Source organism: Amblyraja radiata, chromosome 2 (genome assembly GCF_010909765.2).
Source record: "Amblyraja radiata isolate CabotCenter1 chromosome 2, sAmbRad1.1.pri, whole genome shotgun sequence".
Lineage (NCBI taxonomy): Eukaryota > Metazoa > Chordata > Chondrichthyes > Rajiformes > Rajidae > Amblyraja > Amblyraja radiata.
Genome location: NC_045957.1, coordinates 72,840,677 through 72,867,504, shown reverse-complemented (window position 1 = coordinate 72,867,504; position 26,828 = coordinate 72,840,677). Strand labels below are relative to the sequence as shown.

At 44.0% G+C, this 26,828-nt stretch overlaps 1 protein-coding gene across 4 annotated transcripts in view; it reads right to left on the bottom strand.

Annotated features, from left to right (window-relative positions):
* The window catches only part of pign (phosphatidylinositol glycan anchor biosynthesis class N), a 160,754-nt gene that overhangs the window by 112,052 nt on the left and 21,874 nt on the right, over positions 1 to 26,828 (bottom strand). For all 4 annotated transcript variants that reach the window (XM_033048957.1, XM_033048948.1, XM_033048973.1 and 1 more), the window contains exons 2-6: positions 22,646 to 22,905; positions 13,696 to 13,817; positions 12,818 to 12,916; positions 5,691 to 5,797; positions 5,200 to 5,324 (exon numbers count right to left, since the gene is read on the bottom strand). In XM_033048957.1, the coding sequence (XP_032904848.1) occupies positions 5,200 to 5,324; positions 5,691 to 5,797; positions 12,818 to 12,916; positions 13,696 to 13,817; positions 22,646 to 22,866 (674 nt within the window). In that variant the 5' untranslated portion in view covers positions 22,867 to 22,905. The remainder of the gene's footprint in view (positions 1 to 5,199; positions 5,325 to 5,690; positions 5,798 to 12,817; positions 12,917 to 13,695; positions 13,818 to 22,645; positions 22,906 to 26,828) is intronic.

Below are 26,828 nucleotides of genomic sequence, written 5' to 3'. Positions count from 1 at the left end.
TATCATCAACAGCCATGGACAAGGTGCTGGAAGACTGGTGGTTACTAATGTTGGGCTTTAATTTAAGAACAGCTGTGAAATGAAAAGCCTGGAAACTTACATCTGTGGTAGGTATGTTATTGGAAGAGATTCTGAGGGACATGATCTACATGCATCTAAGGCAAAGACCGATTAGGGATAGTCAACGTGGCATTATGAATGGACAATTATTGATTAAAAAGAATTTCAACCTTGTAGCACAATTTTACAGCTGGTGCTTGAAAATCGCTGTCCACAGATCAGATTGGAGGCAACTTCAGAAAACAATGTAACAAAAGATAACAGTCACTGATTTCCCATGTTGCCAATACACGCAACACTCCAGAAACTATTTTATAATGGTTAATATCTACTAGGAAGCTAAAAAATGATTTTCTCAGCAAGAAGGATAACAGCAAAAAAGGGGCATGATGATTATTATAAGGAACCACTTAAACGTTTTACATTGCAAATTATGCCCACAATGTACAGCCAAAATCAGAGAAAAGATTAAGCAGGAAGGAATCAAGAGAAAGTTTTCAGAAATGGGCAGTGCAAGGATTCTCTTTGGGCACCACATCAGATCCACGAGCATAACAATGATTTTGCATTTTAAGCCATTTATTTGGCCAAATTTAATTGTGGTACCAAAAAAAAGACGCAATAAATAAGCCTGGAACAGAGAAGTATACATAGAATTATTGGAACAGCCCAATCAGACCCACGATGCTGCTCTGCCGTTCAATAGGAACTTGGCTGAAACATAAGCTAGTTCCATTTATGTGCCTTTGCCATGCATCCCTTTGCACTTCGGCTAATTAAAATGGATCAATTACAGATTTATTATTAATAGCTCATCACCACCTGCATTAATGTCTGACATTCCAAACATCTACCCGACATTGCACAAATAATTGTTTTACACCAGAAGTAGCTAATTCTGATTTTCAGCCCATGCTCCTTTGCTCTAGACCATGGAATCAGAAGAAATTCCTTCCCATTTACGTGACGGCAAAGCCACAAAAATAAGAGAAGTTGCATTAAATTTCACCGTGCAAAATAGTACATTTTGGTTGAAAAACAGTCATAATGATGATTTGCACATGGAATGTTTAACCCTAAGTTTAAGCTCTACCTCACAACATTAAAGGAAGAAATCTATTTCATCCCACCAACCTTCACATTCAACACATCATTGTCCAACATCCTCAATGTGATCCCTTCATCAGTCACATCTTCCCATACGGATCCCTTTCCACTAATACTGCTCCCTCCATAACCTTTTGGTTCCCTTTTCATCCAAATCACCCCTTCCCTAGGTACTTTCCCCTGCAATTGCAGGAGATGTAACACCTGATCCTAGACCTCCTCCCTCACAATCCATTCCGGGATTCCAACAGCCATTCCTGGTGAATCAGAGGTTCACATGCACCTCCACAAACCTCATCTGCTCCATTCGCTGCTCCCAATCCGGCCTCCATTTGTATCAGCAAAATTAAGAGTAGACTAGGCGATCATTTCTCCGAACACTTGAGCTCGGTCCGCCAAAGCCTGCTGGATCTCCGGTTTGCTAACCATTTTAGCAGCACATCCCATTCCCATTGGTTTCTCTTCGGTTTAAACCAGCATCTGCAGTTCTTTCCTACCCATATTGGCCTTCCTGTTCTATGCCTCCTCCATTGCTAGAGTGATATCACACGCAAACTAGAGGGAACAGAACATCATATTCTATTTGGGTCGCTTACAACCTAACAGTATGAACATGGAAAACTCCAATTTTAAGGGCCTGTCCCACTTGGCGATTTTGTCAGCGACTGCCGGCATCATTGACTGACTTATCAGGTCACCGAAAAATACGCGGTGTGATGATGTATGACGCGGCGGTGACGCGGCGGTGACGCGGCGTGATAACATATGACGTACGCGTGATGACGTATAACGCGCTGTGTTTTTTCAAGTGTTGCAACATTTTTTTTTTTGCTGCTGGATTTTGAAAGGATAAGAAGGAGGGGTGGCAAGAAGGGGAACCTGAAATAGATAGCCTACAACCCAACAGCATGAACATTGGATTTTCAAATTTCTGATAAACTCTCCCCAGCCACCCTTCTCATCCACTCTGTGCTGTCTTTTCCCCCTAGCTTTAGTTTAGTTTAGAGATACACCGAGTCCGCACCGATCAGCGATCCCCAACACTATCCTACACACACTAGGGACAATTTACACTTATACCAAGCCAATTAACCTATAAACCTGTACGTCTTTGGAGTGTGGGAGGAAACCGAAGATCTCGGAGAAAGCCCAGATAGTCACGGGGAGAACGCACAAACTCCGTACAGACAGCACCCGTAGTCAGGATCGAACCCGGGTCTCCGGTGCTGCAAGCGCTGTATGGGAGCAACTCTATCACTGCACCACCGTGCCACCTTGCTTCGAAGGACATAACTTTTCCGCTTTATCTCCATCATCTAGTTTTGTTCCCTTTTCCCCTCTGATCATGCCCCCCCCATCCTACTCCATCCCCCATTTTCCTTTAATCCACTTTCTTTTACTCCCTGCATTACGTTTCAATCCTCTTTTATTCCTTATCTGGCACTCTTTTGTCTCAATAACACGTCAAGTCCTTGTTATTATCTCTATCTATCGGCCAATTAGACGGCCTGCATTCACCTATCACTGATTTTTGCCCCATCTCTTTAGTTTATGCCCCATCTCCGTCCTCTCTTTACCAGCTTGCTCCCCTCGAACAGACTGAAGAAACTTTCCGACCTGGAACATCATCTGTCTGCTTCCCTCCACAGATGCTGCCTGGCCCACTGAGTTCCTCCAGCATTTTGTTTTTATTTTGCACCACAATTCTGTCAGGTATGTAGAAATGACAATTTCAAAAGAAAGTCAATGGAGAAAAATATGGAACAAATTAATAATTTTGTGTTCAAATAACAAAGGGATGAAGCAGAGTCAGTTGAAAGAGTATTCCCAGTATTGAAGGAACTGGAATGAGGAGACTTGGGAGCAAAATTAACTGACAGATTTAGGACAAAAAGAGAAACCCTTTTTTCCCTCCACACAGACGGTTAACAGACATTAACAGAGCTGGTCACTGAAGGCGAAACCATGATTGGCAAATAGACCGGACAGTTTGTTGAAGGAACAGAACGTGATATGGGAAATTAGCAGATACATAAGACTGAAACAGCTGTTCATATTCTACTGCAAGTTCAAAAGTTGGTTTCATTTCAGTTGACAAAGAGGCAAGAATAGTGAGTAGGTTCTTATGAAAATCTTATCTAACAATGACATTTCCACATATATTAAGATGCTAGAAATTCTAACAATGGTAAAACTAGAGGGTGGTGAAGTCTAAAAAAATATCATGGACCCTATATATAAATATAATGCTATATATTTTGGATAATATATGATTTTGTTTGCACTTATGAGTTGATTATTAGCAACTTACATACCTCAATATTTTGTTTTGTTCATCCATTCCTCACTTAAAATATAATTACATCTGTTCTTGCTTGTACATAAAACACACTAACCTGCATGCAAAATATACTAACACTCACCTGATGTCTAATTGCATTTGCCATCATCCTACTGATTCTCTTTAATTAACACTTTCTAAAAATGATCTATTCTCACTTCCTGACAATACATTCTCACCCGGTATCATCTGCAAACTCTGATGTCAAATCTTTTATGTGTCACCCTCACTTCAGTTCTTAAACTCCAAATGCATTTCTTGTTCATTCCATAATATTCTGTGACTTTTGAAAACAAATACAACAGGATGCCTCTATCTTACTCTGAAAATCAAATCATTGATCATGATATGGGAGAAGCCAGAGGGTAATGGTGGATGGCTGTTTGTCGGGTTGGAGGCAGGTGACTAGTGGGGTGCCTCAGGGATCTGTGTTGGGTCCTTTGTTGTTTGTCATGTACATCAATGATCTGGATGAAGGGGTGGTAAATTGGATTAGTAAGTATGCAGATGATACCAAGATAGGGGGTGTTGTGGATAATGAAGAGGATTTCCAAAGTCTACAGAGTGATTTAGGCCATTTGGAAAAATGGGCTGAAAGATGGCAGATGGAGTTTAATGCTGATAAATGTGAGGTGTTACACCTTGGCAGGACAAATCAAAATAGGACGTACATGATAAATGGTAGGGAATTGAAGAATACAGTTGAACAGAGGGATCTGGGAATAACCGTGCATAGTTCCTTGAAGGTGGAATCTCATATAGATAGGGTGGTAAAGAAAGCTTTTGGTATGCTAGCCTTTATAAATCAGAGCATTGAGTATAGAAGCTGGGATGTAATGTTAAAATTGTACAAGGCATTGGTGAGACCAAATCTATAGTATGGTGTACAATTTTGGTCGCCCAATTATAGGAAGGATGTCAACAAAATAGAGAGCGTACAGAGGAGATTTACTAGAATGTTGCCTGGGTTTCAACAACTAAGTTACAGAGATAGGTTGAATAAGTTAGGTCTTTATTCTCTGGAGCGCAGAAGGTTAAGGGGGGACTTGATAGAGGTCTTTAAAATGATGAGAGGGATAGACAGAGTTGATGTGATCAAGCTTTTCCCTTTGAGAATAGGGAAGATTCAAACAAGAGGACATGACTTCAGAATTAAGGGACAGAAGTTTAGGGGTAACATGAGGGGGAACTTCTTTACTCAGAGAGCAGTAGCGGTGTGGAATGAGCTTCCAGTGGAAGTGGTGGCGGCAGGTTCGTTGGTATCATTTAAAAATAAATTGGATAGGCATATGGATGAGAAGGGAATGGAGGGTTATGGTATGAGTGCAGGCAGGTGGGACTAAGGGAAAAAAGTTGTTCGGCACGGACTTGTAGGGCCGAGATGGCCTGTTTCCGTGCTGTAATTGTTATATGGTTATAAGTTAACTGGAAACGCCAATCACAGAACCAAATGATTATTCCTCAAGCTAGCAATACTCATCTATGCCATAGTTTTACAACAATTTTTATATTACTGATTTTCAGCTCACTGGTAACCTCCCTGTTTTGCACTTGCTTGTATTTGAAGGATAATTAAACACCTGCTCCCTTTCAAGCAAAAGACAATACATGAACCTAGCAAGATTTGGGAACTGAAATAAGGGCTAAAGTGAAGGCAAACAATTTATTTTCAAAGAATAAGCGAGGATTACCGTGACTTTGGCCTGTGAGCATGTCCATTTGTGTCCAGGCCAAGTAAATGCAGGAAATATACAACTTGATCTGCCTTCATTTTGTTTGAAAGTGTTTCATTACTTTTGGCATATTCAAAAAAATTCTGTTGAGACAAAGAACAATGCATTGTGTCACTGGGTGACAAATATATTAGTTTGCACAATTCAACGCGGTAATGTTCCTTCTATTGAAGTCCCACAACATGCCTGGACCCCAGCTTCCAAGAATTCTATGATAGCAAAGCCAAATGATCTCATTGTTACATCTTAAATGGGAGTAACAATCGCTGTAAAATTAGGCTGTAATTCCATGCTTTAGCTTCATGCAAGCTAAGAATTAGATGCAAAAGAGATCAGAATAGGAGAAATTACATTTTACAAGGAAGATAAACATTTCTATGAATAATTTTAAAATCTCCAAAGTTAATATTAGGATGTCACTACACAAAATAAAAAAAAGCAGCAGATACCTTTACTTCATTAAATACCCAAGTGTCCAGTTTGGAGGCGTCTGCAGCAGCAAAATCCTCCTTTTCAGCTGGATACATGTGGGTATAAACATGGTCACCACTGGCACCTGTATCACAAGAATTCGACAATTTAGCCGAACAAGTTAATAGTGAAATAAAAATATCTCACCACGTGGAGTTTGGACATCAATTATATCATGAATCACAACTTTTAATAGTCAGACTCTTATTTCAACATTTCTGGCATATTTTTCAGTTGTAAAACGAACCTTGCTGCAAAAGAATGGTGGTGGTCAACAGTTTGTTGGCTTAAACATGAATAAAGGAACATACACAGGGGCCGATTAAAATTATTATCTTTATTATAAATTCCCAGGTTTTATGATATTGTGCAGTTGTAGAAGATAAATCTACTGTAATGTTTTTTAAGGGGGGGAGGGGGCACTCTGATATTGGCCATAGATTTCTATATCAAAATTGAATTCAGACATCCATAAGCATCAGACCAGTGACATTTCATGAACAATTCACAAACAGTGCATGCCACAGTGATGCACTCAACCTTTGCACCAGATTTTCGCCTGACAAAGAAACAAAGCTGTACAGTTTGGAATTGTATGCTAGGGGACTCAAATCTCTTATCACTGAAAGAACAATATCCACACCAGATTGCTTCACAAGTTATTCATCAGTGGATATTTACTGGTTGATATTTACTACAAAGTTTAAAACGTGCATTTGGGTTGTTCTGCTTAAAACAGACAAGGTAAACAGAGATGTTCAAAATTCTGGGAAAGCTTTGAGTGAAAAAGGTCCAAGGGTTGGTTACCCATGAGCATGAAAGAAAGGGAATTCAGTACATGGATAGGCTAGGTTTAGAGGGTTATGGGCCATGTGCGGGGCAGGTGGGACTAGTGTAGATGGGGCAAGTTGGTCGGCATGGGCAAGTTGGCGGTGCGACTCACCCGTTGCAGCGGCCCCTACAGCCTGTCTGTCTTTTTTTTAATTTTTTGTCTTGTTAAATGTAGTGTTGGTGTTTTTTTAATACTGGTTTTAAATGTGTACATGTGGGGGGCGGGGGAAACTGTTTAAAATCTCTTCCCTGTCCGGGAGACCCGACCTTTTCCCTGTCGGGTCTCCGTCTCTGTTGTCGTTGGGGCCTAGCACCGTGGAGCGGCCTCCAACCTGAACGACCCGGGGGCTCGGGAGACTGCGGAGCTGCAGACTACTCACAGCTGGCCGGCCTCGGAGCGTGGGGGGTGGTGGTGACTCGCTGCTGCGACTCGACTCCTGGGGCTCGGAGGCTCCAGCAATGCAGCCGCAGGTCCGGTGAACTGGGACATTGGGAGCTCGCGTGTCCGGGTGGAGAGGCCGCTTCCCGGAGCTCCCGCAACGCGACTTCTCCAGCCCGTGTCGCGGGGTTGGAACGACCCGGAGTGGGGCCGTACATCGCCCGGCACGGCTTCATGGCCGTGGGACATTCCAGACCGGGAGCGGGGCCGTAAATCGCCCGGCACGGCCTAAAATGGCCGTGGGACTTATCATCGCCCGCCTGGGGCTTGGACATCGGGAGAGAAATGGAGAACAGGGGAGAGAAAAGACTTTGCCTTCCATCACAGTGGGTTCACTGTGATGGATGTTTGTGTGAATTAAATTGTGTGTATGTCTAGGAATTGTCTTTGTTTGTATGGCTGTGGAAACGGAATTTCGTTTGAGCCTCACTGAGGCTCAAATGACAATAAATTGTATTGTATTGTATTGTATTGGGCCAAAGGGCCTGTTTCCATGCTGTATGACTCGATGACCAAGCCATTAATGTGACATTATAAAAGTAAAATTAACACAGCATGTTTTTGTTCTCCAAAAAAACACCACTGAAGAGGGTGGTTCAATTCTTTCAATAATAACTTTCATAAAAGAGGCACAAGAAACTGCTGGAATCTTAAGCAAAAAAAACAAACTGCTGGAAGATTCAGAGCCAGGCAGCAACTGTAGAATCATAGAATCATAGAAAGTAGGTGCGAGAGTAGACCACCAGGTCCGTCGAACCCGCACCGCCATTCACTCATGGCTGAACACTAAACAGACACACTTACCCACAAACAGTAGACACAAGACACAGAACACAAGACACTACCCTCCCCTTTATACCGCTATCACCCCTCTCCACCCCAAGAACCGCGTGATCTCCTGGGGGAGGAAAAAAACCGGATAAAAACCCAGGTCCAATTCGGGAAAAAAATCCGGGAAATTCCTCTCCGACCCCAATCCAGGCGATCGACACTTGTCCAGGAGATCACTCAGGTCTTACTATAATAACCATACCTAGGTCCATATCCCTGCCCTCTCCCCGTAGCCCCTTATCCCCTTGGCAGCTAAAAAAACATCTATTTTTGACTTAAATATATTTAACGTTTCTGCTTCCACTGCTCCCTGGGGCAGTGAATTCCACAAACTAACCACCCTCTGGGTGAAGAAGTTCTTCCTCATCTCAGTTTTAAAAGAGCCCCCCCTCACTCTGCAACTATGTCCCCTAGTTCTAGCCTCCCCGATCATTGGGAACATCCTCGGTGCATCCACCCGATCAAGGCCCCTCACGATCTTATACGTTTCAATGAGATCGCCTCTCATTCTTCTAAACTCCAAAGAGTAGAGTCCCAGCTTACTTAACCTTTCCTCATATGTCAATCCCCTCATTGCAGGAATTAATCTTGTGAACCTTCGCTGCACTGCCTCCAGGGCTAGTACATCCTTTCTTAAGTATGGACCCCAGAACTGTACACAGTATTCCAAATGTGGTCTCACTAATACCGTGTACAGCTGCAGCAAGACCTCCGTGTTTTTATACTCAATCCCCCTAGCAATAAAGGCCAAAACTCCATTGGCCTTCCTGATTGCTTGCTGCACCTGCATACTGACTTTTAGTGATTCATGTACTAATACCCCTAGATCCCTTTGCGTTGCATTACAACTCAGCTCCTCCTCATTTAGAAAATAACTTGCCCTATCATTTTTTTCCCCAAAGTGAATGACTTCACATTTATTAGTATTAAATTTCATCTGCCAAGTTGTTGCCCACTCACCTAGCTTATCTATATCCTTTTGCAGACTCTTCCTATCCTCCTCATCCCCTACTATCCCTCCCATTTTCGTATCGTCCGCAAATTTTGATATATTACACTTGGTTCCCTCCTCCAAATCATTTATATAAATTGTGAACAACTGGGGTCCCAGCACCGACCCTTGCGGAACCCCGCTAGTTACCGGTTGCCATCCCGAGTATGAACCATTTATCCCCACTCTCTGCTTCCTATTTGTTAGCCAATCCTCTACCCATGCTAATATATTACCCCCAATCCCATAATTTTTTATTTTTAGCAATAGTCTCTTATGTGGCACCTTGTCAAAAGCCTTTTGGAAGTCCAAGTATACCACATCCACCGGTTCCCCTTTATCCACCCGGGTTGTTACTTCCTCAAAGAATTCGAGCAGATTCGTTAAACACGATTTCCCCTTCACAAAACCATGCTGGTTCTGTCTGATGAAGTCATGTTTATCCAAGTGCCCCGTTAGTGTTTCTTTAATAATTGTCTCTAACATTTTACCCACCACCGATGTTAGACTAACCGGTCTATAGTTACCCGCCTTCTGTTTACTTCCTTTTTTAAATATAGGTGTTACATTGGCCATTTTCCAATCCACTGGGACCGTTCCTGCCTCCAGGGAGTTTTAGAAAATTATCACCAATGCATCCACAATCCCCACTGCTATCTCCCTCAAGACCCTTGGATGTAATCCATCAGGCCCAGGGGATTTATCCTCCTTCAGTCTCATTAATTTCCCTAATACCACCTCCTTGGTGATCTTAATAGTATTTAGCTCCTCCATTCCTACCGCCTCCTGTTTATCCAGCGTTGGAATATTTTTTGTGTCTTCTATGGTGAAGACTGATACAAAATACTCGTTTAATGCCTTTGCCATTTCCATGTTCCCCACCAACAACTCTCCAGTCTCACCCTCCAATGGACCAACGTTCACCTTAGCCACCCTTTTTCTTTTTATATAGCTATAAAAACTCTTACTATTAGTTTTTATGTTGTTCGCTAAATTCCTTTCATAGTCTATTTTCCCCGTCTTAATTAATCTCTTAGTTACTTTTTGCTGACCTTTAAATGCTTCCCAATCCTCTACCCTCCCACTATCTCTGGCTACCTTATATGCCCTTGCCTTCAGCCGAATACTATCCTTTATAGTTTTACTGAGCCATGGCTGACTGTTCTTACCCTTACCCCTTTTTTTCTTCATAGGAATAAATTTTTCTTGAAGGCTATACAGTAGATCCTTAAACGTACACCACTGCTCATGTACCGTCTTATTCTTGAGTCTGCTATCCCAGTCAACTTTGATCAGCTCAGTCCTCATACCTTCATAATCCCCCTTATTTAGACTAAGCACCCTAGCCTGAGTTTCAACCTGCTCCCCTTCTATTTGAATATGGAATTCGACCATATTGTGGTCACTTGTTCCCAACGAGTCCCTAACTATGACATTTTTAATTAATCCTGCTTCATTACACAGGACCAGATCTAAGATTGCCTCCCCCCTTGTCGGTTCTGTGACATACTGTTCTAGGAACCCGTCTCTAACACATTCTATAAACTCTTCCTCTAGTCTACCCTGCCCAGTTTGGTTTGCCCAATTAATATGAAAATTGAAGTCCCCCATGATTACAGCAGTTCCCTTTTTACATGCGTCAACTATTTGCAGATTTAGAGTGAAATGGACGGGTGGCTTTTCGGATCGGTACCCTTCTTCATGTCTGGAACAGAGGGATCACAGCGGTGAGGGGAAGGGGCGGCGCAAGAGTTGGTAAATGACACGTGGGTCTACATGGGTGTGTTGAATGGCAGGTGAATCAGATGTGGGCAAAGGATGGTGATAGTAATCAAAGCTGGAGGTGATAAGTGGAAAAGTCAAAGGGTTGCAGCTGGTGGAATCAAATAGGGAAGAAAGGTGACAAGTGAAATACAGAACCTGAGGGAGGGAATGGTATGTAGCTGCAAACAGAGTGGGGTGGGGGGGAAATCGGGGGACGCAGAAGGGGTAGGAGTGAGTGGTGAGTAGAAGGAGGAGGTGGAGGAGGTAAAAAGGAACTGGGTGACAGGGGAGGGTGGTGTTGAGAGTTGGAAAGAAGGGTGGGTGGGTGTGAACACCTGTGTAAGTCTGAAGGCACTGGGGGAAATACTACCCAAAATCAAATAATTTAATGTTTATGCTGTTGGATTGTAAGCATTGCAAATGGAATATGACGTGCTGTTCTTCCACTTTGCGTGTGGCATCACTCTGACAATGCAGGAGGCTGAGGACAGACAAGTTAGTATGGGAATGATGAAGTGGCTTGCAATGAGGAGCTTCAGTAGGCCCTAATGGACAGAGCACAAGTGTTCGGCAAAGGAGTCACCTAGTCTACACTAGGTCTCAGCAATGCCAAGGAGACCACATTGAGAGCACCGGATGCAATAGATGAGTTTGGAGAAAGTGCATGTCTACTTCTATCTCACCTGAGAGGGCTGTTTGAGCCTGGAACCGAGGTAGGGAGGAGGAGTAAGGACAGGTGTTGCGCCTGTAGTTGCAGGGGAAAGTGCCTAGGGAGGGGGAGGGGTGAGCGAACCAAGGAGACGTAGAGAGGGGTGGAGAGGGTGACTGGTGATGGGATTGCATTGAACCTGGGGGAAATGTCAAAGAATATCATGTTGGATGCAGATGCGGGTGGGGTGAGGGGTAAGCACCCTGTTCTATCTGTCAAGGTGGGGTGGCTGTGGGTGTTGTTGGTGAGAGCAGAACTGTGGGCAACACAGGAAACGCAAATGCGGCCTCCTTCCATAACTGTGGGGTGGAGATATAAATCATAACATCTCAGATGTGTTCTAGTGGAATACCTCATCTTGACGGGGGAACTAGGAGAAAAGGATGGCCTCCTTGCAAGAGATATGCTGAGAGCAGGTGTAGTCTAGGCAGTTGTGAGAGACAGTGGGTTTGCAGTAGATGTGAATAGCCTGTCTCCTCAGATAGAGATATAGAGTGATCAAAAAGGGAGAGAGATTTAGAGATGGTTCAAGTGAATCTGAAAGCAGGGTGGAAGTTGGTAGTCAAGTGGATGAAGTTGACGAAGGTAGACAAAAGTGCTGGAGACACTCAGCGGGTGAGGCAGCATCTATGGAGCGAAGGAAATAGGCAACGTTTCCGGCCAAAACCCTTCTGCAGATGAAGTTGACAAGTTCTGCATGGGTACAGGAGGCAGCTCCGATGCAGTCATCAATGTCCCAAAGAAAGTGATGCAGGAGTACATTTGGAAAAGTAAATTTGGCAAAGGTGCCAAAAGCCTTCTTGACCAACCTATCTACCTGTGTTGCCACTTTCAAGGAAATACATACTTCTACCTTCTTAATGTCATCTTTGCCTTAGGTTATCTGTTGCTGAATCCTCATTCTCGCCTTTGTTACTTCCAGGCAACTAATCAACACTCTCCTGGCTTCCCTTCCATTTCCCATCCTCTTTGTATAAAGTCTACTGCATGACTCTGTACCCACCAAGTCTTTATTTAGAGTCCTTTTCACCCATCACACTGTGTTAATTGCCAGTTAAGCAACACCTTGTTTACAAAGTTTTTATTATTCTTTTCCGATTTCCACATACTTGCCCATCCTTTATTTTGAAATCTTTCGCATTCGAGAAGTCTAAACGCTTCCAAATCTGACCTCATGGATGCTTTTGAATGTAATCACTCCTCACCTGGAGGCTGTCCCTTGAACAGCCAGAGCTCTACACTTTGGCACAAAAAACAGAAAATACTGGTAAACATTGTCAGACTGAGAAAAGGACCGTGAACATTCTCCTTTCCACAAGTGCTGTCTGACTAATTGTGTGTTTCCAACATTTTCTGTTTTTTATTTCAAATTTCCAACATCAGGAGTTTTTTGATTTTCCTAAACTCTGGAGTTGCATCCCTCAACCTCCTCACCTCTCTTGCCTCCTTACAACCTACCTGTTCGATCCAACAAATTGAACAGAGATAAATAACATTTTTACAGTTTGCTTTGAGGTGGTAACAATCCACATTTACCTACCTTTTGCAAACATTGGTAAAATGTCAGGGCTTCCCCAGCACCAGGTGTGTTTGCTCTCATTAAAAACAGAATCATATTCAACCGGGTTCTCTTTCCAACCTGCAGGAATTAAACATGTGTATGTAAAAAGCCACATGCTACATGGGGCATAGTCATTTCCATAACTCTAGAAGGCACTTGATGTCAGAAGTTAAAACAAAAATGCTGGATATGTTCAGCTGGTCAGATGATGTTATCTGATATACTGAGCTTTCAACTTTTGCTGATTTTATTGCTGAAATGCAAGTTTAGCTCTTAACTCTTTCCAAATTGTAGCCATAATAATAAGCTCAGAACTTTTACTTCTCCTTATGTTTTGAACTCAGCTATTTGACGGATACTATTCTGCTTAGTTCATTAGCACTGTCTTTTTGACAAACAATGCTGCTAACTTGTATTTGTAAGACTGGGCAAATAAAAAAAAAGAAAATTGTATCAAGATGGGATCAATATACTTTAAAAATCAAATTTTTTTTTTAATGTATAATTTTTGTGTTATAGAATTAGACCATTCAAATAAACTGAATACAACTTCAGATTCCTCAATTTGTAAAAACAAAATCTGTAATTCCGAGATAAAACTTGGCATTAACATCAATCTGCCCAGTGCGACGCTAAGTAAACTATAATTTACCATCTAACTAAAATGAAAATCACAAATATTTCCCTGATTTTAAACAAAATACAGATGATAATCAATTCCATTTTTATGTACAATTTTTAGTATTCATTCATTTACCTTCTCAAAACACACCCATTGGAAAGATGTTCAAGTAGAATATTTTGTGTCTGGCAGTAAAGCGAATTATTATTTCCAACAGATATTAAGTACTGCATACCTTTAGCAACAGCACTGACATCTTCATAAAACCCTGCAATCAAAGCCACGTGTCCTGGCCTGGATTCAGTGGGAACCCGGGTGTGAGACACTCCCCAGCTTCCACTGTGCTCGATCACATTCCTGAATGCAGAAAAAAACTTTAAGATGTACATGGGAGGGTAGTAGTTTGATAACTTAGCTAGTTTTTAATGTTATACAATGTAATCGATCTTGCCAATGACAATTAAAAGTAGAATCTTTCAGAATAGTCTTTCTCAATAGTCTATTGTCATAACTACAATAGACTATTATTATTATTGTTGCACTGTTCTGTTTGTTTTTTGAGTATGTGTGTATGTGTATATATATATCAGGCACGTGCCTACCCTGACTAAAATTATAAAATGGTAATAACTAAATCTAAATAGTAAAGACATGGGAGAATTATGCCTATCTAAGAGATCGATCTCTGAGGAAGGCATAATTCTCCGTGCCTTTCAACTGCAGCGCTTGTAACCCTTGAAGGTCTGTGCAGCCCACGTGCAGTTAGCGCTGCTGGAAGCCGTCAATTTCAAGCAGGGCTGAAGGCAGCAGAAATTCTGCCTTTTCAGCACTGCGCAGGCGCAGCAGCCTAGTGCGCATGCGCAGCGCTAGTTTCTTGGCGGGGTTTTCAAATATGGATTGGCATTATTTTAAGTGTATCTTAGGAAACAGAGATAGAAGAATGGAGCTCGTGTACCAATGATGTGGTAAGTACATTTCTTGGTGATGTTTTTGAAACTGTATTTCCCGGGGTGTGGGGGAGAACTCCTTTCACAGCGTTTGGGGAATCTGGTCTGGGGTAAAGTTGCGGGGAGGGCAGGAGTGTTGTGAAGGAGGGGATCGGGATAATGCCACTTGCAACGCTCCTTGCACAGAGCCACCGCATTGAGGCGGAGGGGAAGAAGCAGCACGGGTGGGTGTGAGCGGCCGCCGGGCCGGACAGCAGAACCGGCCGCCACCTCAGCGCCCTCTGCCGGCCCCCGCTCACCTCTGACAGCTCTCCGTCTAAAAACCTCTCTCCTGCCGCTCGCTGGCCTCACTCATGTCCCGCAAATCCTTAAATTCCAACAGCGTGATTGAGGTTACTCGGCTGTGGGAATTTAAGGATTTGCTGGAAGGGGCTGTCATGAGCGAGCGGCAGATGAGAGGTGTTCAGACGGAGAGCACTGCCAAAGGTGAGCGGGCTGACAGAAGGCGCTGAAGTGGCGGCCAGTTCTGCTGTCGGGTCCCGGCGGCCGCTCGCAGCTCCCCGAGCTGCTTCTAGCCCCGGCTACAGTGGGGGTGGCTTCGCGCCCCGGAGAGCTGCGGCAACGGTGAGTGAGTGAGTTACTGGCATTATCCCCGACCCCCTCCTTCTCAACACTCCTGCCCTCCCCGCAAGTTTACCCCTGGCACAGACTCTCAAGTCAAGTCAAGTCAAGTTTATTCGTCACATACACATACGAGATGTGCAGTGAAATGAAAAGTGGCAATGCTCGCGGACATTGTGCAAAAAACAAACAAACAAACAAACAATAAACAGAATGGAACAGAATCACATATTCTTTTACATATTAAATATTGTGGGCGGAAGGAAAAAGGGAAAAAAACAGCAACTAAAAAAAAAAACAGTAGAATGGTACAGTAAAGTTAGTCCCTGGTGAGATAGGAGTTTACAGTCCTAATGGCCTCTGGGAAGAAACTCCTTCTCAACCTCTCCGTTCTCAAAGCATGGCAACGGAGGAGTTTGCCTGAATGTAGCAGCTGGAACAGTCCGTTGCAGGGGTGGAAGGGGTCTCCCATGATCTTATTGGCTCTGGAGTTGCACCTCCTGATGTATAGGTCCTGCAGAGGGACGTGAAGTTCCCACAGTGCGTTCGGCCGAACGCACTACTCACTGCAGAGCCTTCTTGTCCTGGGCAGAGCAATTCCCAAACCAGATTGTGATATTTCCGGACAAGATGCTTTCCACAGCCGCTGAGTAGAAGCACTGGAGGATCCTCGGAGACACTCTGAATTTCCTCAATTGCCTGAGTTGGTATAGGCGCTGCCTTGCCTTACTCACGAGTGCTGCAGCGTGTGATGTCCATGTCATATCCTCAGAGATGTGGACTCCCAGGTATTTAAAGCAGCTCACCCTATCCACAATATCCCCATTTATCTTCAATAGTGTGTACGTCCTCGGATGATGTGCCCTCCTAAAGTCCACGATCAACTTCTTAGTTTTTTTGATGTTCAAGAGGAGGCTGTTGTCCTGACACCAGAGTGCCAGATCAGCCACCTCCTCCCGGTAGGCCTTCTCATCGTTGTCTGAGATCAGGCCCACCACCACAGTGTCATCAGCAAACTTGATTATCGAGTTGGAGCTGAACCTAGCCACACAGTCATGTGTGTACAGGGAGTACAATAGGAGGCTGAGGACGCAACCCTGTGGGGATCCTGTACTCAGGGTGAGGGACTTCGATATAGTCCCTCCCATCTTGACTACCTGGGGCCTAGCGGTGAGAAAGTCCAGGGCCCAGGCACACAGGAGGGTGTTGAGCCCTAATTCCAGGAGCTTCTCGGCCAGTCTGGTGGGGACTATCATGTTGAAGGCTGAACTGAAGTATATGAACAGCATCCTTACGTAGCCCCCCTTCTGGCTGTCAAGATGAGAGAGAGCGGTGTGCAAAACCTGGGAGACCGCATCGTCCGTGGATCTGTTCGGACGGTATGCGAATTGTAACGGGTCCATGTTGCGAGGGAGGAAGGCGCAGATGTGTTTCTTCACCAGCCTCTCAAAGCATTTCATGACCACCGAGGTGAGGGCCACCGGATAGTAGTCATTCAGACAGGCTGGGGAGGCATTTTTAGGTACCGGTACAATGATGGATTTTTTGAAGCAGGCAGGGACCACGGACTTGTCCAGGGAGAGGTTGAATATTGTAGTGAGCACCGGATCTAGCTGCGTAGCACAGGACTTAAGTACTCGCCCCGAGATGCCATCGGGGCCTGCAGCTTTCCTCGTGTTCACCCGTGTCAGAGCCCTCCTCACATCGTGCTCGGACAGTGAGAATGTGTGCACATTTGTCCCTTATGCTGGCGGTATTGTCAATAGTCGGTAGACCTGGGGTGGTGTTGCCCGTCTCGAAACGAGCGTAAAAGGAGTTCAGGTCATCAGCTAGGGAGGTGCTGGCACTTGCGGATGAGGGTGGGGTGCTCCGGTAGTTGGTTACAGTCCGTAGCCCCTGCCACAGGCGTCTGGTGTCCTGATGCTCCATCTGTGACTCCGTCTTGTCCCTGTACCTCATTTTTTGCGTCCTTCACCGCCCTTTGCAGCCGGTAGGACTCTATCTTGTAGACGTCCATGGTTCCGGATGCCAGGCCCGAGTTGTAGGCAGCGGTGCGAGCATTCAAGGCCACACGAACGGACCTGTCAACCCAGGGTTTTTGATTCGGGAAGGTGCTTACCCTTACCGTAGGGACGATGTTGTCGGTTATTGTTGCGATGAAGTCCGTGACTGCTTCCGCGACCTCACTGACATCACTGGAACTTGCTTGGAACACATTCCAGTCGACATCGCTCAGTGCATCTTGCAGCATGGCCTCTGACTGGTCGGACCACCGTTTTACGTCCCTCGTCACTGCCGCTTCCCGAACTATCGTCTGTTTATACTCCGGCAGCAGGAAAATGGCAGCATGGTCAGATTTTACTTGGGGAGGGAGTGAAACGTCCTTGTAGCCCTTCTGGAACGGCGTATAGCAGTGGTCCAATGTTCTTTCCCCCCTGGTGGCACACGTGATGTGTTGGTAGAAGTTTGGCATGACCTTCTTGAGATTTGATTTATTAAAATCTCCAGCCACCACCATAGCCGCATCCTGGTGTCCTTGTTTTGATGTCGACATAGCACATCGTGTAGGGCCGATAGTGCCATGTCGGTGTCCACATGCGGTGGAATGTAGACGGCTGTGACGATCACTGAGCCGAACTCCCGGGAAGGTAGAATGGGCGGCATGAGATCGTCAGGTGCTCCAGATCCGGCGAGCAGGAACAGGAAAGCATCTTGATATTTCCAGGGTTGCACCAGTTGTTGTTGTTGGTCATGAAGCAGACTCCTCCACCCTTGGATTTCCCAGATGCTTTTGTTCTGTCAGCACGATGGACAGTGAAGGACTTGGTTGGGCAGATTACCTGATCCGGAATCAGTGAGGTCAGCCATGTTTCGATGGTGCAGTCCCTTTTGTCCCGCTGGGATCTGACCCTCGCCCTGAGGTCATCCAGCTTGTTTTTCAGGGACTGGACGTTCGCCAGAAGAATGCTGGGCAGAGGAGGATGAAAGGCTTGGGCTCTCAGCCTATTCTGAATCCCCCCCCCCCCCCGCTTACCCCAATGTTTTCTCCGGGTTTTCCTTGTAGCCGCGCTCCCATTGTTGCTGCACCAGCCTCTGTTGATCTCTGCTGGCCACACTGGATCGGTAAGTACAGCGTTTAAAAAGTCTCCGTTTGCGCTAGAATTTAGATTTAAGAGGGTTTCCCTGCCATACTTCGTTAGTACTAGGGAGTTTGAACTTAGAAATAAGTTAAAAAGGAACATGAAAGTTAAAAATACACAGTTTTCGCAGAGCTGCCACAACGGCGACTGGACAGGGCCGCGCCATTTAAAAAAAAAAAATCCCACACGCTGTGAAAGGAACACTCCCCCCAATTGGTCCCTTGAACAAGTGTTGTCATTCAATATGATGACAATTGATTCACCTTTTCCCTGTACTGTTTTTCCCACCATCTCTCCACCTGCCATCACCCTTCACCCCCCACCCATTCAGCAATTCAGAATAAAGGAGACTAGGAATCCGTGGGCAAATTGAATTGTTACTGTTTTAATTTTAATTTTTTATTTTTATGGAGTGAACAATCTGCGCATGCGCGGTTTAATTTTTTTTTAAAAGCTGACTGACTGCCTACCCTTGAGTAATTACTCACGGCACATGCCTGATATATATATATATGTATGTATGTTGTGGGTATGTGTATATATACACACTGAGCTTTTCTTTTCTCTCTCTCGTTTGTCATATTATACTATGTTTGCATATTCTGTTGTGCTGCAGCAAGTAAGAATTTCTTTGTTCTATCTGGGACATGACAATAAAACACTCTTGTCTTGTCTCTTAAATGTAATTATTCCTGAAATCAAGTGAGTACATTGTTGATTGCATACTAATCTATTATTGTATTATCTTATTTTCTTATGATATAGAAAGGAGCAGTTCAGCCCATGAAATCTATATTGGCTCTCAAAGGAATCTCAATCAGATTTTTCCACTTAATTCCCTGTAATCTATTTTCTCTCAACTCATTAGATTATTTTTGCTCATTTTCTCAACTCAGCCATTTGTAGTACATGTTCCGTTTTAATAAAACTATAAAGTTATAAATAACTTTACCTGCATCAGCACTGAATTTATTGATAAATAATGCTGCTTACTTATATTATAAAGATTGGATTCGTTATCTCTACCCCGATTCTCCCACTCCCCAGCCTACACTTGGAGTAATTTACAACCAAGCAGAGAAAGTTTGGCATGCAAGGGGAGGGGGAACCGGAACACTTGGAGGGGGGTGGTAGGGCACTGGATGTCAGGATTGAACATGTGGTGCTGAGGGTGTGAAGCAGCACCACTACCTGCTGCACAAATATGCCTTCCGCGCTAGAGGTTCCCCTCCCCCTCCTCTTCCCCTAATTGTGAAGGCTCCCACTCCTCAGAACTAGAGCAGAAACAATCATTCATGATTGGATTAAGAACAAATTAATATAAATTATTTATAACAATGCTCTGGGAATTAACAGGCTTTGAACAGAGTTCATGCAGACTTAATTTTTTTTGGATTAGAAAAGCAAACACTTGAATTTAGGGAGAGAATTGTTTCATGCATGTTTTGGATGGTTGATCCCCACTGCAGACTGAGCAGATAATCAAGGCTGTCAATATATAGAGCACTGAAATAGCATAATATTCTCAGTGGTATAGCTTTACAGACAAGATACTAAACAAATCCAGCTTGCTGTGCTGAGTTGAAGAGAGGTAGGGCAGTTGCCTGACCAATTCAATCCACAGTCATCACCTGTCATTTTTCTTACCTGTTATTTGTTGAGTCTTATATAGTAAGTGCTTAAGCAGAGAGAGTAACAAATTGAATTGAATTGAATCCTTTATTTGTCATTCAGACCTTTCGGTCTGAACGAAATGTCGTTGCCTGCAGCCATACATGTAATAATAAACATCACACAATAACCACAAATTAACATCCACCACAGTGAGTTCACCAAGCACCTCCTCACTGTGATGGAGGCAAAAAGTCTTAGGGTTACTGTCTCTTCCCTCCTCTTCTCCCTCTGCGCTGAGGCGATACCTCACCGGGCGATGGTAAGTCAGTCCCGCGGTTCAAGCTCAGCGGCCCGGGAGTGGTCGAAGCTGCCGCCCTCCAGTCCAGCGGACGCAGCTGTTGCCACGGGAGCTCCGGAAAACAGGCTTCAACCTGTGACCTGCGAGCTCCCGACGATGTCATCCACTGGCCCGCGGCCGAGCCCTGGATTCAGGTCGCCGCCGCCAGAACGCCGCCTCAGCCACCGGAGCACCGTCTCCGCCCCGCACCGGGCCGCCCTCACGGGAGCGTCTCCGCCCTGCACCGGGCCGCCCCCACGGGAGCGTCTCAGCCCCGCACCGGGCCGCCCTCACGGGAGCGTCTCCGCCCCGCACCCGGCCGCCCACACGGGAGCGCCTTCCAGCCCCGCACCGGGCCGCCCACACGGGAGCGTCTCAGCCCCGCACCGGGCCGCCCACACGGGAGCGCCTTCCAGCCGGGAGCCGGGCCGCCCTCACAGGAGTGTCTCAGCCCCGCACCGTCCACCCTCATCGGAGCGCCGAGTCGTGCCGCTGCCCGAACGCCGGTGCAGCTCGAAAACGGCCAGTCCCGTGTTGGTAAGTCCTGGCTGGCTTTACCTCCGGATCCTCGAGGTTGGAGGTAAAGCCAGCCAGCTTGTTGGAGGTTGGAGGCCGCCAGCTCCGCCATTAGGCCTCAGCTCAGACGGGGGAAGAGAAGGGGGATACGACAAGAAAGTCGCATTCCCCCGAAGGGTGAGACAGAAAGCCCTGTTTCAGCCCCCCCCCCCCCCCCCACACATAACACAACCTAATAACCAAAAGTATAACTGTACAAGACAAAAAAAAAACAACACAAAAAAAGTAAAAACAGACAGACTGCAGGCGAGCCGCAGCCGTTTCACAGCGCCGCCACTTCCGGAGCCATAACAAAGTCTCATGGCTCGCATTATCTCTTTTTTTTTCAGACAAAAATAAATAAATAATCATCTTCGTTATGTAAAAGAAACAAATGTGTCAATCTCCGGTTTGTATGAACTCACTACAATATTCCATCCTAAACCACCTGCCTCTTTATTTAATTTCACGGATGGGCAAGTTGGTGTTTGGTGTTCAGCATCAATTGGAGTTGATAACATAGTCTCGACAGTGAGGAGCTCTGTGAGCTACAGTTTCGGGCTGCCAGGTGTCTCGACTTGTCTTAGGCAATAGACAATAGACAATAGGTGCAGGAGTAGGCCATTCGGCCCATCGAGCCAGCACCGCCATTCAATGTGATCATGGCTGATCATCCCCAATCAGTACCCCGTTCCTGCCTTTTCCCCATATCCCCTGACTCCGCTATCTTTAAGAGCCCTATCTAGCTCTCTCTTGAAAGCATCCAGAGAACCTGCCTCCACCACCCTCTGAGGCAGAATATTCCACAGACGCACAACTCTCTGAGAAAAAGTGTTTCCTTGTCTCCGTTCTAAATGGCTTACCCCTTATTCTCAAACTGTGGCCTTAATATGTTATAGTTTTTATAATGCTATTGCTTATATGATTTCTGTTATTAATATTGAGCTTGATGCCCAATCATTAAACATTTGTTCCTATATATATATTTAAAAGGATATTTTTAACTTCATTTAAAAAAATCATCAATTATCTCCCCTTTTAACAAGGTATGGATTCCATGTACAAATATCTGAACCTTATCCAATTAAGCTTTTATAATTTCTTGTTCAAACCTTGCTAAAAATCATTTTATCGTTTGCAAAATAAAACATCCAAGATGACATAAACGACCTCCACCAGAGCACCGGGGATAGGGACAGAATAACTCAAAAGCAATTTATGGTCTATATTGAGGCAATGATCCTCACAGCTAACTGGAATTTTTAAAATAGCATACAAACATCGGGAAATATCTTGTGCAGATTTTGCCTTTAAAAAATGTCAGTTCATAGGGATTCCTCATGTCAAGCGATTATAATGTCATCAACTCAGTGAGCAGCCCATCCCATTGAAGAAGTCACATCTACAGCTGATCAGGAAGGCAAAAGCGTGCCTCTTAACACTTTATAATGGATGGATAGGAACAAACACATATGGACACAGAAATAAGAATAAATAAGAAGCTGAAATATCATAATAAGTAGGTAATTATTTTGAAAATATATATATATCTGAAAGTCTAATCAGCCTACATGTATATAATATACAATTGGGAAGAAAACATTTGAAGCTGACTATTTCAGATTTATTTTTCTACATTTAAAATGCATAGTCTAACTAGGTTCATCGATTGTTTAAACACGGCATACGAGCTTTCCCCCATGCAACTTTATCTAAACCCTTTTACTTTCTCCTTTATCTATTTATCTAACATTCTAAACTATATATAGCTATTCATCTCCACCACGCAATGAGGTGTCAAATGCTATCTTCTCAGCAATAAAGTTTCTCCTGAATCCCCCAGCAGATAGTCTACACTGACGGCGAGTAGTTTTTGTCTCCAAAATAAGAGGAGACCATGTTCACTACACTCTATCAAAGTCTTTAAGAATCTGAAAGATACACATTTTCTGTAACTATCACTACTCATACCGGAGAAATGGCGAACGTGTTTGTCCCTCCGTATCCAGTTCAAAAAACGTGTCAGCACGTAATCCATCAGCAACAAAGAGAACGAGACGTTTCGCCGGTGGTTCACGAGGGACACGGTGAGGAGTTGTTCCGTGGACCAGGGGAGAAGTAAAGTAGATGTCAAAAATTGCGGCAAAGAAGACAAGATGCACAAGAAAGCCAATCAGGAAAAATGCCAGCATCTTTTCGGATGTAAACTAAGCACTTCATTCACAGCGAAACTGAAAAGCAAAAGGAAGTATTTCACAAGAAAGTTTGAACACAATACTATTGTTTTTTTTAATTTTATAAAACATGCTTAAGCTTTCATCCTATTCAAAACGAAATATCACTTCTCTCTATATTTAAAGACAAAACTAAATTAAACAATGTAAAATGTAAAAACTGATATTCATTTCATCCTCTAATAGACAATCCCAATTGTAGTTATATTCAAATCAATATATGAATATTCTATTAGTTGTGTGTAATTCTATAATAACCACATAACATTACGGGATAGAAGACACATCAAGTTGGACGATCAAAACAGTGATAGCCGGTCGAATTGCACTATCCAGCGCTTAATACATAGCCTAGTAGGTCTCAGACTATGTTGCAAGTCAGTCAGCACCTCTATTCGAGCCAGCTACCCTTGAGTCAGCACCTCCATTCATTGTGATCGTGGCTGATTGTCCCCAATCAATAACCCGTGCCTGCCTTCTCCCCACATCCCTTGATTCCACTAGCCCCTAGAGCTCTATCTAACTCTCTCTTAAATCCATCCAGTGATTTGGCCCACTGCCCTCTGCGGCAGGGAATTCCACAAATTCACAACTCTCTGGGTGAAAACGTTTTTTCTCACCTCAGTCTTAAATGGCCTCCCCTTTATTCTAAGACTGTGGCCCCTGGTTCTGGACTCGCCCAACATTAGGAACATTTTTCCTGCATCTAGCTTGTCCAGTCTTTTTATAATTTTATATGTTTCTATAAGATGCCCCCTCATCCTTCTAAACTCCAGTGAATACAAGCCTAGTCTTTTCAATCTTTCCTCAAATGACAGTCCCACCATCCCAGGGATCAATCTCGTGAACCTACGCTGCACTGCATCAATCACAAGGATGTCCTTCCTCAAATTAGGAGACCAAAACTGTACACAATACTCCAGATGTGGTCTTACCTGAGCCCTATACAACTGCAGAAGAACCTCTTTACTCATATACTGAAATCCTCTTGTTATGAAGGCCAACATTCCATTAGCTTTCTTCACTGCCTGCTGTACCTGCACGCCAACTTGCGGCACTCCACTCGCCACTGCCTGCCATTCTGAAAAGGACCCGTTCACTCCTACTCTTTGCTTCCTGTCTGCCAACTAATTTTCTATCCATGTCAACACCCTACCCCCAATACCATGTGCTCTAATTTTAGTCACCAGTCTCCCGTGCTGGACCTTATCAAACGCTTTCTGAAAGCCTAGATACACTACATCCACTGGCTCCCCTTCATCCATTTTACTTGTCACATCCTCAAATAATTCCAGAAGATTAGTCAAGCATGATTTCCCTTTCATGAATCCATGTTGACTTGGACTAATCCTTTTACTGCTATCCAAATGCCCCATTATTACCTCTTTAATAATTGACTTCAGCATCTTTCCCACCACTGAAGTCAGGCTAACTGGTCTGTAATTCCCCCTTTTCTCTATCACTCCTTTCTTGAAAAGTGGGATAACAGAGATAACAAAAGATCCACCTCCCTGAGGACCCTGGGATGCAGACCATCCAGCCCAGTGGATTTATCATCCTTGAATCCCATTAGCCTACCCAATACTATTTCTCGCCTCATGAAAATTTATTTCAGTTCCTCTACTCCCTTAGATCCTCTGTCCTCCAGTACATCTGGGGGATTGTTTGTGTCTTCCTTAGTGAAGACAGATCCGAAGTACCTGTTCAACTCTTCTGCCATTTCCTTGTTACCCGTAATAATTTCACCCATGTCTGCCTTCAAGGGACCCACATTTGACTTTGCTACTCTTTTTCCCTTAACATACAGTGGCTTGCAAAAGTATTCATACCCCTTGAACTTTTCCACATTTTGTCACGTTACAACCACAAACGTAAATGTATTTTATTGGGATTTTATGTGATAGACCAACACAAAGTGGCGCATAATTGTGAAGTGGAAGGAAAATGATACATGGTTTTCAAAATTTTTTACAAATAAAAAACTGAAAAATGTGGCGAGCAAAAGTATTCAGCCCCCTTTACTCTGATACCCCTAAATAAAATCCAGTGCAACCAATTGCCTTCAGAAGTCACCTAATTAGTAAATAGAGTCCACTTGTGTGTAATCTAATCTCAGTATAAATACAGCTGTTCTGTGAAAGCCTCAGAGGTTTGTTAGAGAACATTAGTGAACAAACAGCATCATGAAGCCCAAGGAACACACCAGACAGGTCAGGGATAAAGTTGTGGAGAAGTTTAAAGCAGGGTTAGGTTATAAAAAAATATCCCAAGCTTTGAACATCTCACGGAGCACTGTTCAATCCATCATCCGAAAATGGAAAGAGTATGGCACAACTGCAAACCTACCAAGACATGGCCGTCCACCTAAACTGACAGGCTGGGCAAGGAGAGCATTGATCAGAGAAGCAGCCAAGAGGCCCATGGTAACTCTGGAGGAGCTGCAGAGATCCACAGCTCAGGTGGGAGAATCTGTCCACAGGACAACTATTAGTCGTGCACTCCACAAATCGGGCCTTTATGGAAGAGTGGCAAGAAGAAAGCCATTGTTGAAAAAAAGCCATAAGAAGTCCCGTTTGCAGTTTGCCACAAGCCATGTGGGGGACACAGCAAACATGTGGAGGAAGGTGCTCTGGTCAGATGAGACCAAAATTGAAGTTTTTGGTCTAAATGCAAAAACGCTATGTGTGGCGGAAAACTAACACTGCACAACACCCTGAACACACCATCCCCACTGTGAAACATGGTGGTGGCAGCATCATGCTGTGGGGATGCTTTTCTTCAGCAGGGACAGGGAAGCTGGTCAGAGTTGATGGGAAGATGGATGGAGCCAAATACAGGGCAATCTTGGAAGAAAACCTGTTAGAGTCTGCAAAAAACTTGAGACTGGGGTGGAGGTTCACCTTCCAGCAGGACAACGACCCTAAACATACAGCCAGAACTACAATGGAATGGTTTAAATCAAAGCATATTCATGTGTTAGAATGGCCCAGTCACAGTCCAGACCTAAATCCAATTGAGAATCTCTGGCAAGACTTGAAAATTGCTGTTCACAGACGTTCTCCATCCAATCTGACTGAGCTTGAGCTATTTTGCAAAGACGAATGGGCAAAAATTTCAGTCTCTAGATGTGCAAAGCTGGTAGAGACATACCCCAAAAGACTTGCAGCTGTAATTGCAGCGAAAGGTGGTTCTACAAAGTATTGACTCAGTGGGGCTGAATACTTTTGCACGCCACACTTTTCAGTTTTTTATTTGTAAAAAAAATTGAAAACCATGTATCATTTTCCTTCCACTTCACAATTATGCACCACTTTGTGTTGGTCTATCACATTAAATCCTAATAAAATACATTTATGTTTGTGGTTGTAACGTGACAAAATGTGAAAAAGTTCAAGGGGTATGAAAACTTTTGCAAGCCACTGTATCTAAATAAGCTTTTACTGTCCTTCTTTATATACCTGGCCAGCTTCCCCTCGTACTTCATGTTTTCAGCCCGTATTGCCCATTTTGTTTCCTTCTGTTGTCCTATGAAAGTTTCCCAATCCTCTGGCTTCTGGCTTCTTACTAAATCTTACTAAAGAGAATGATAGAATTAAAATTCTCAGCAGTTACAAAGTTCCATGTTCTGCGTACATGTTTTCCGTACAATGTCTTCAGTTTTGCAACAACATCTGCAAATTGCCTTCTCCATGTGCAGGGAGACATTTCAATTTTTCCAATTGCCTATCCATGACAGATTATTCAATCATTTAAATACGCAGCACACCATGGAATAGTGAAGACAGAAAGCTGAATAGTTTAGTCTATTTACAATTGCTACGGCATTGCTCATAGAATCAAAGGAGAGGTGATTTAATAAAAGAAGTTACCATCACAGCTGGCCACAGCTTACAGCATAAAATAGTCCATTGTGATGTTGG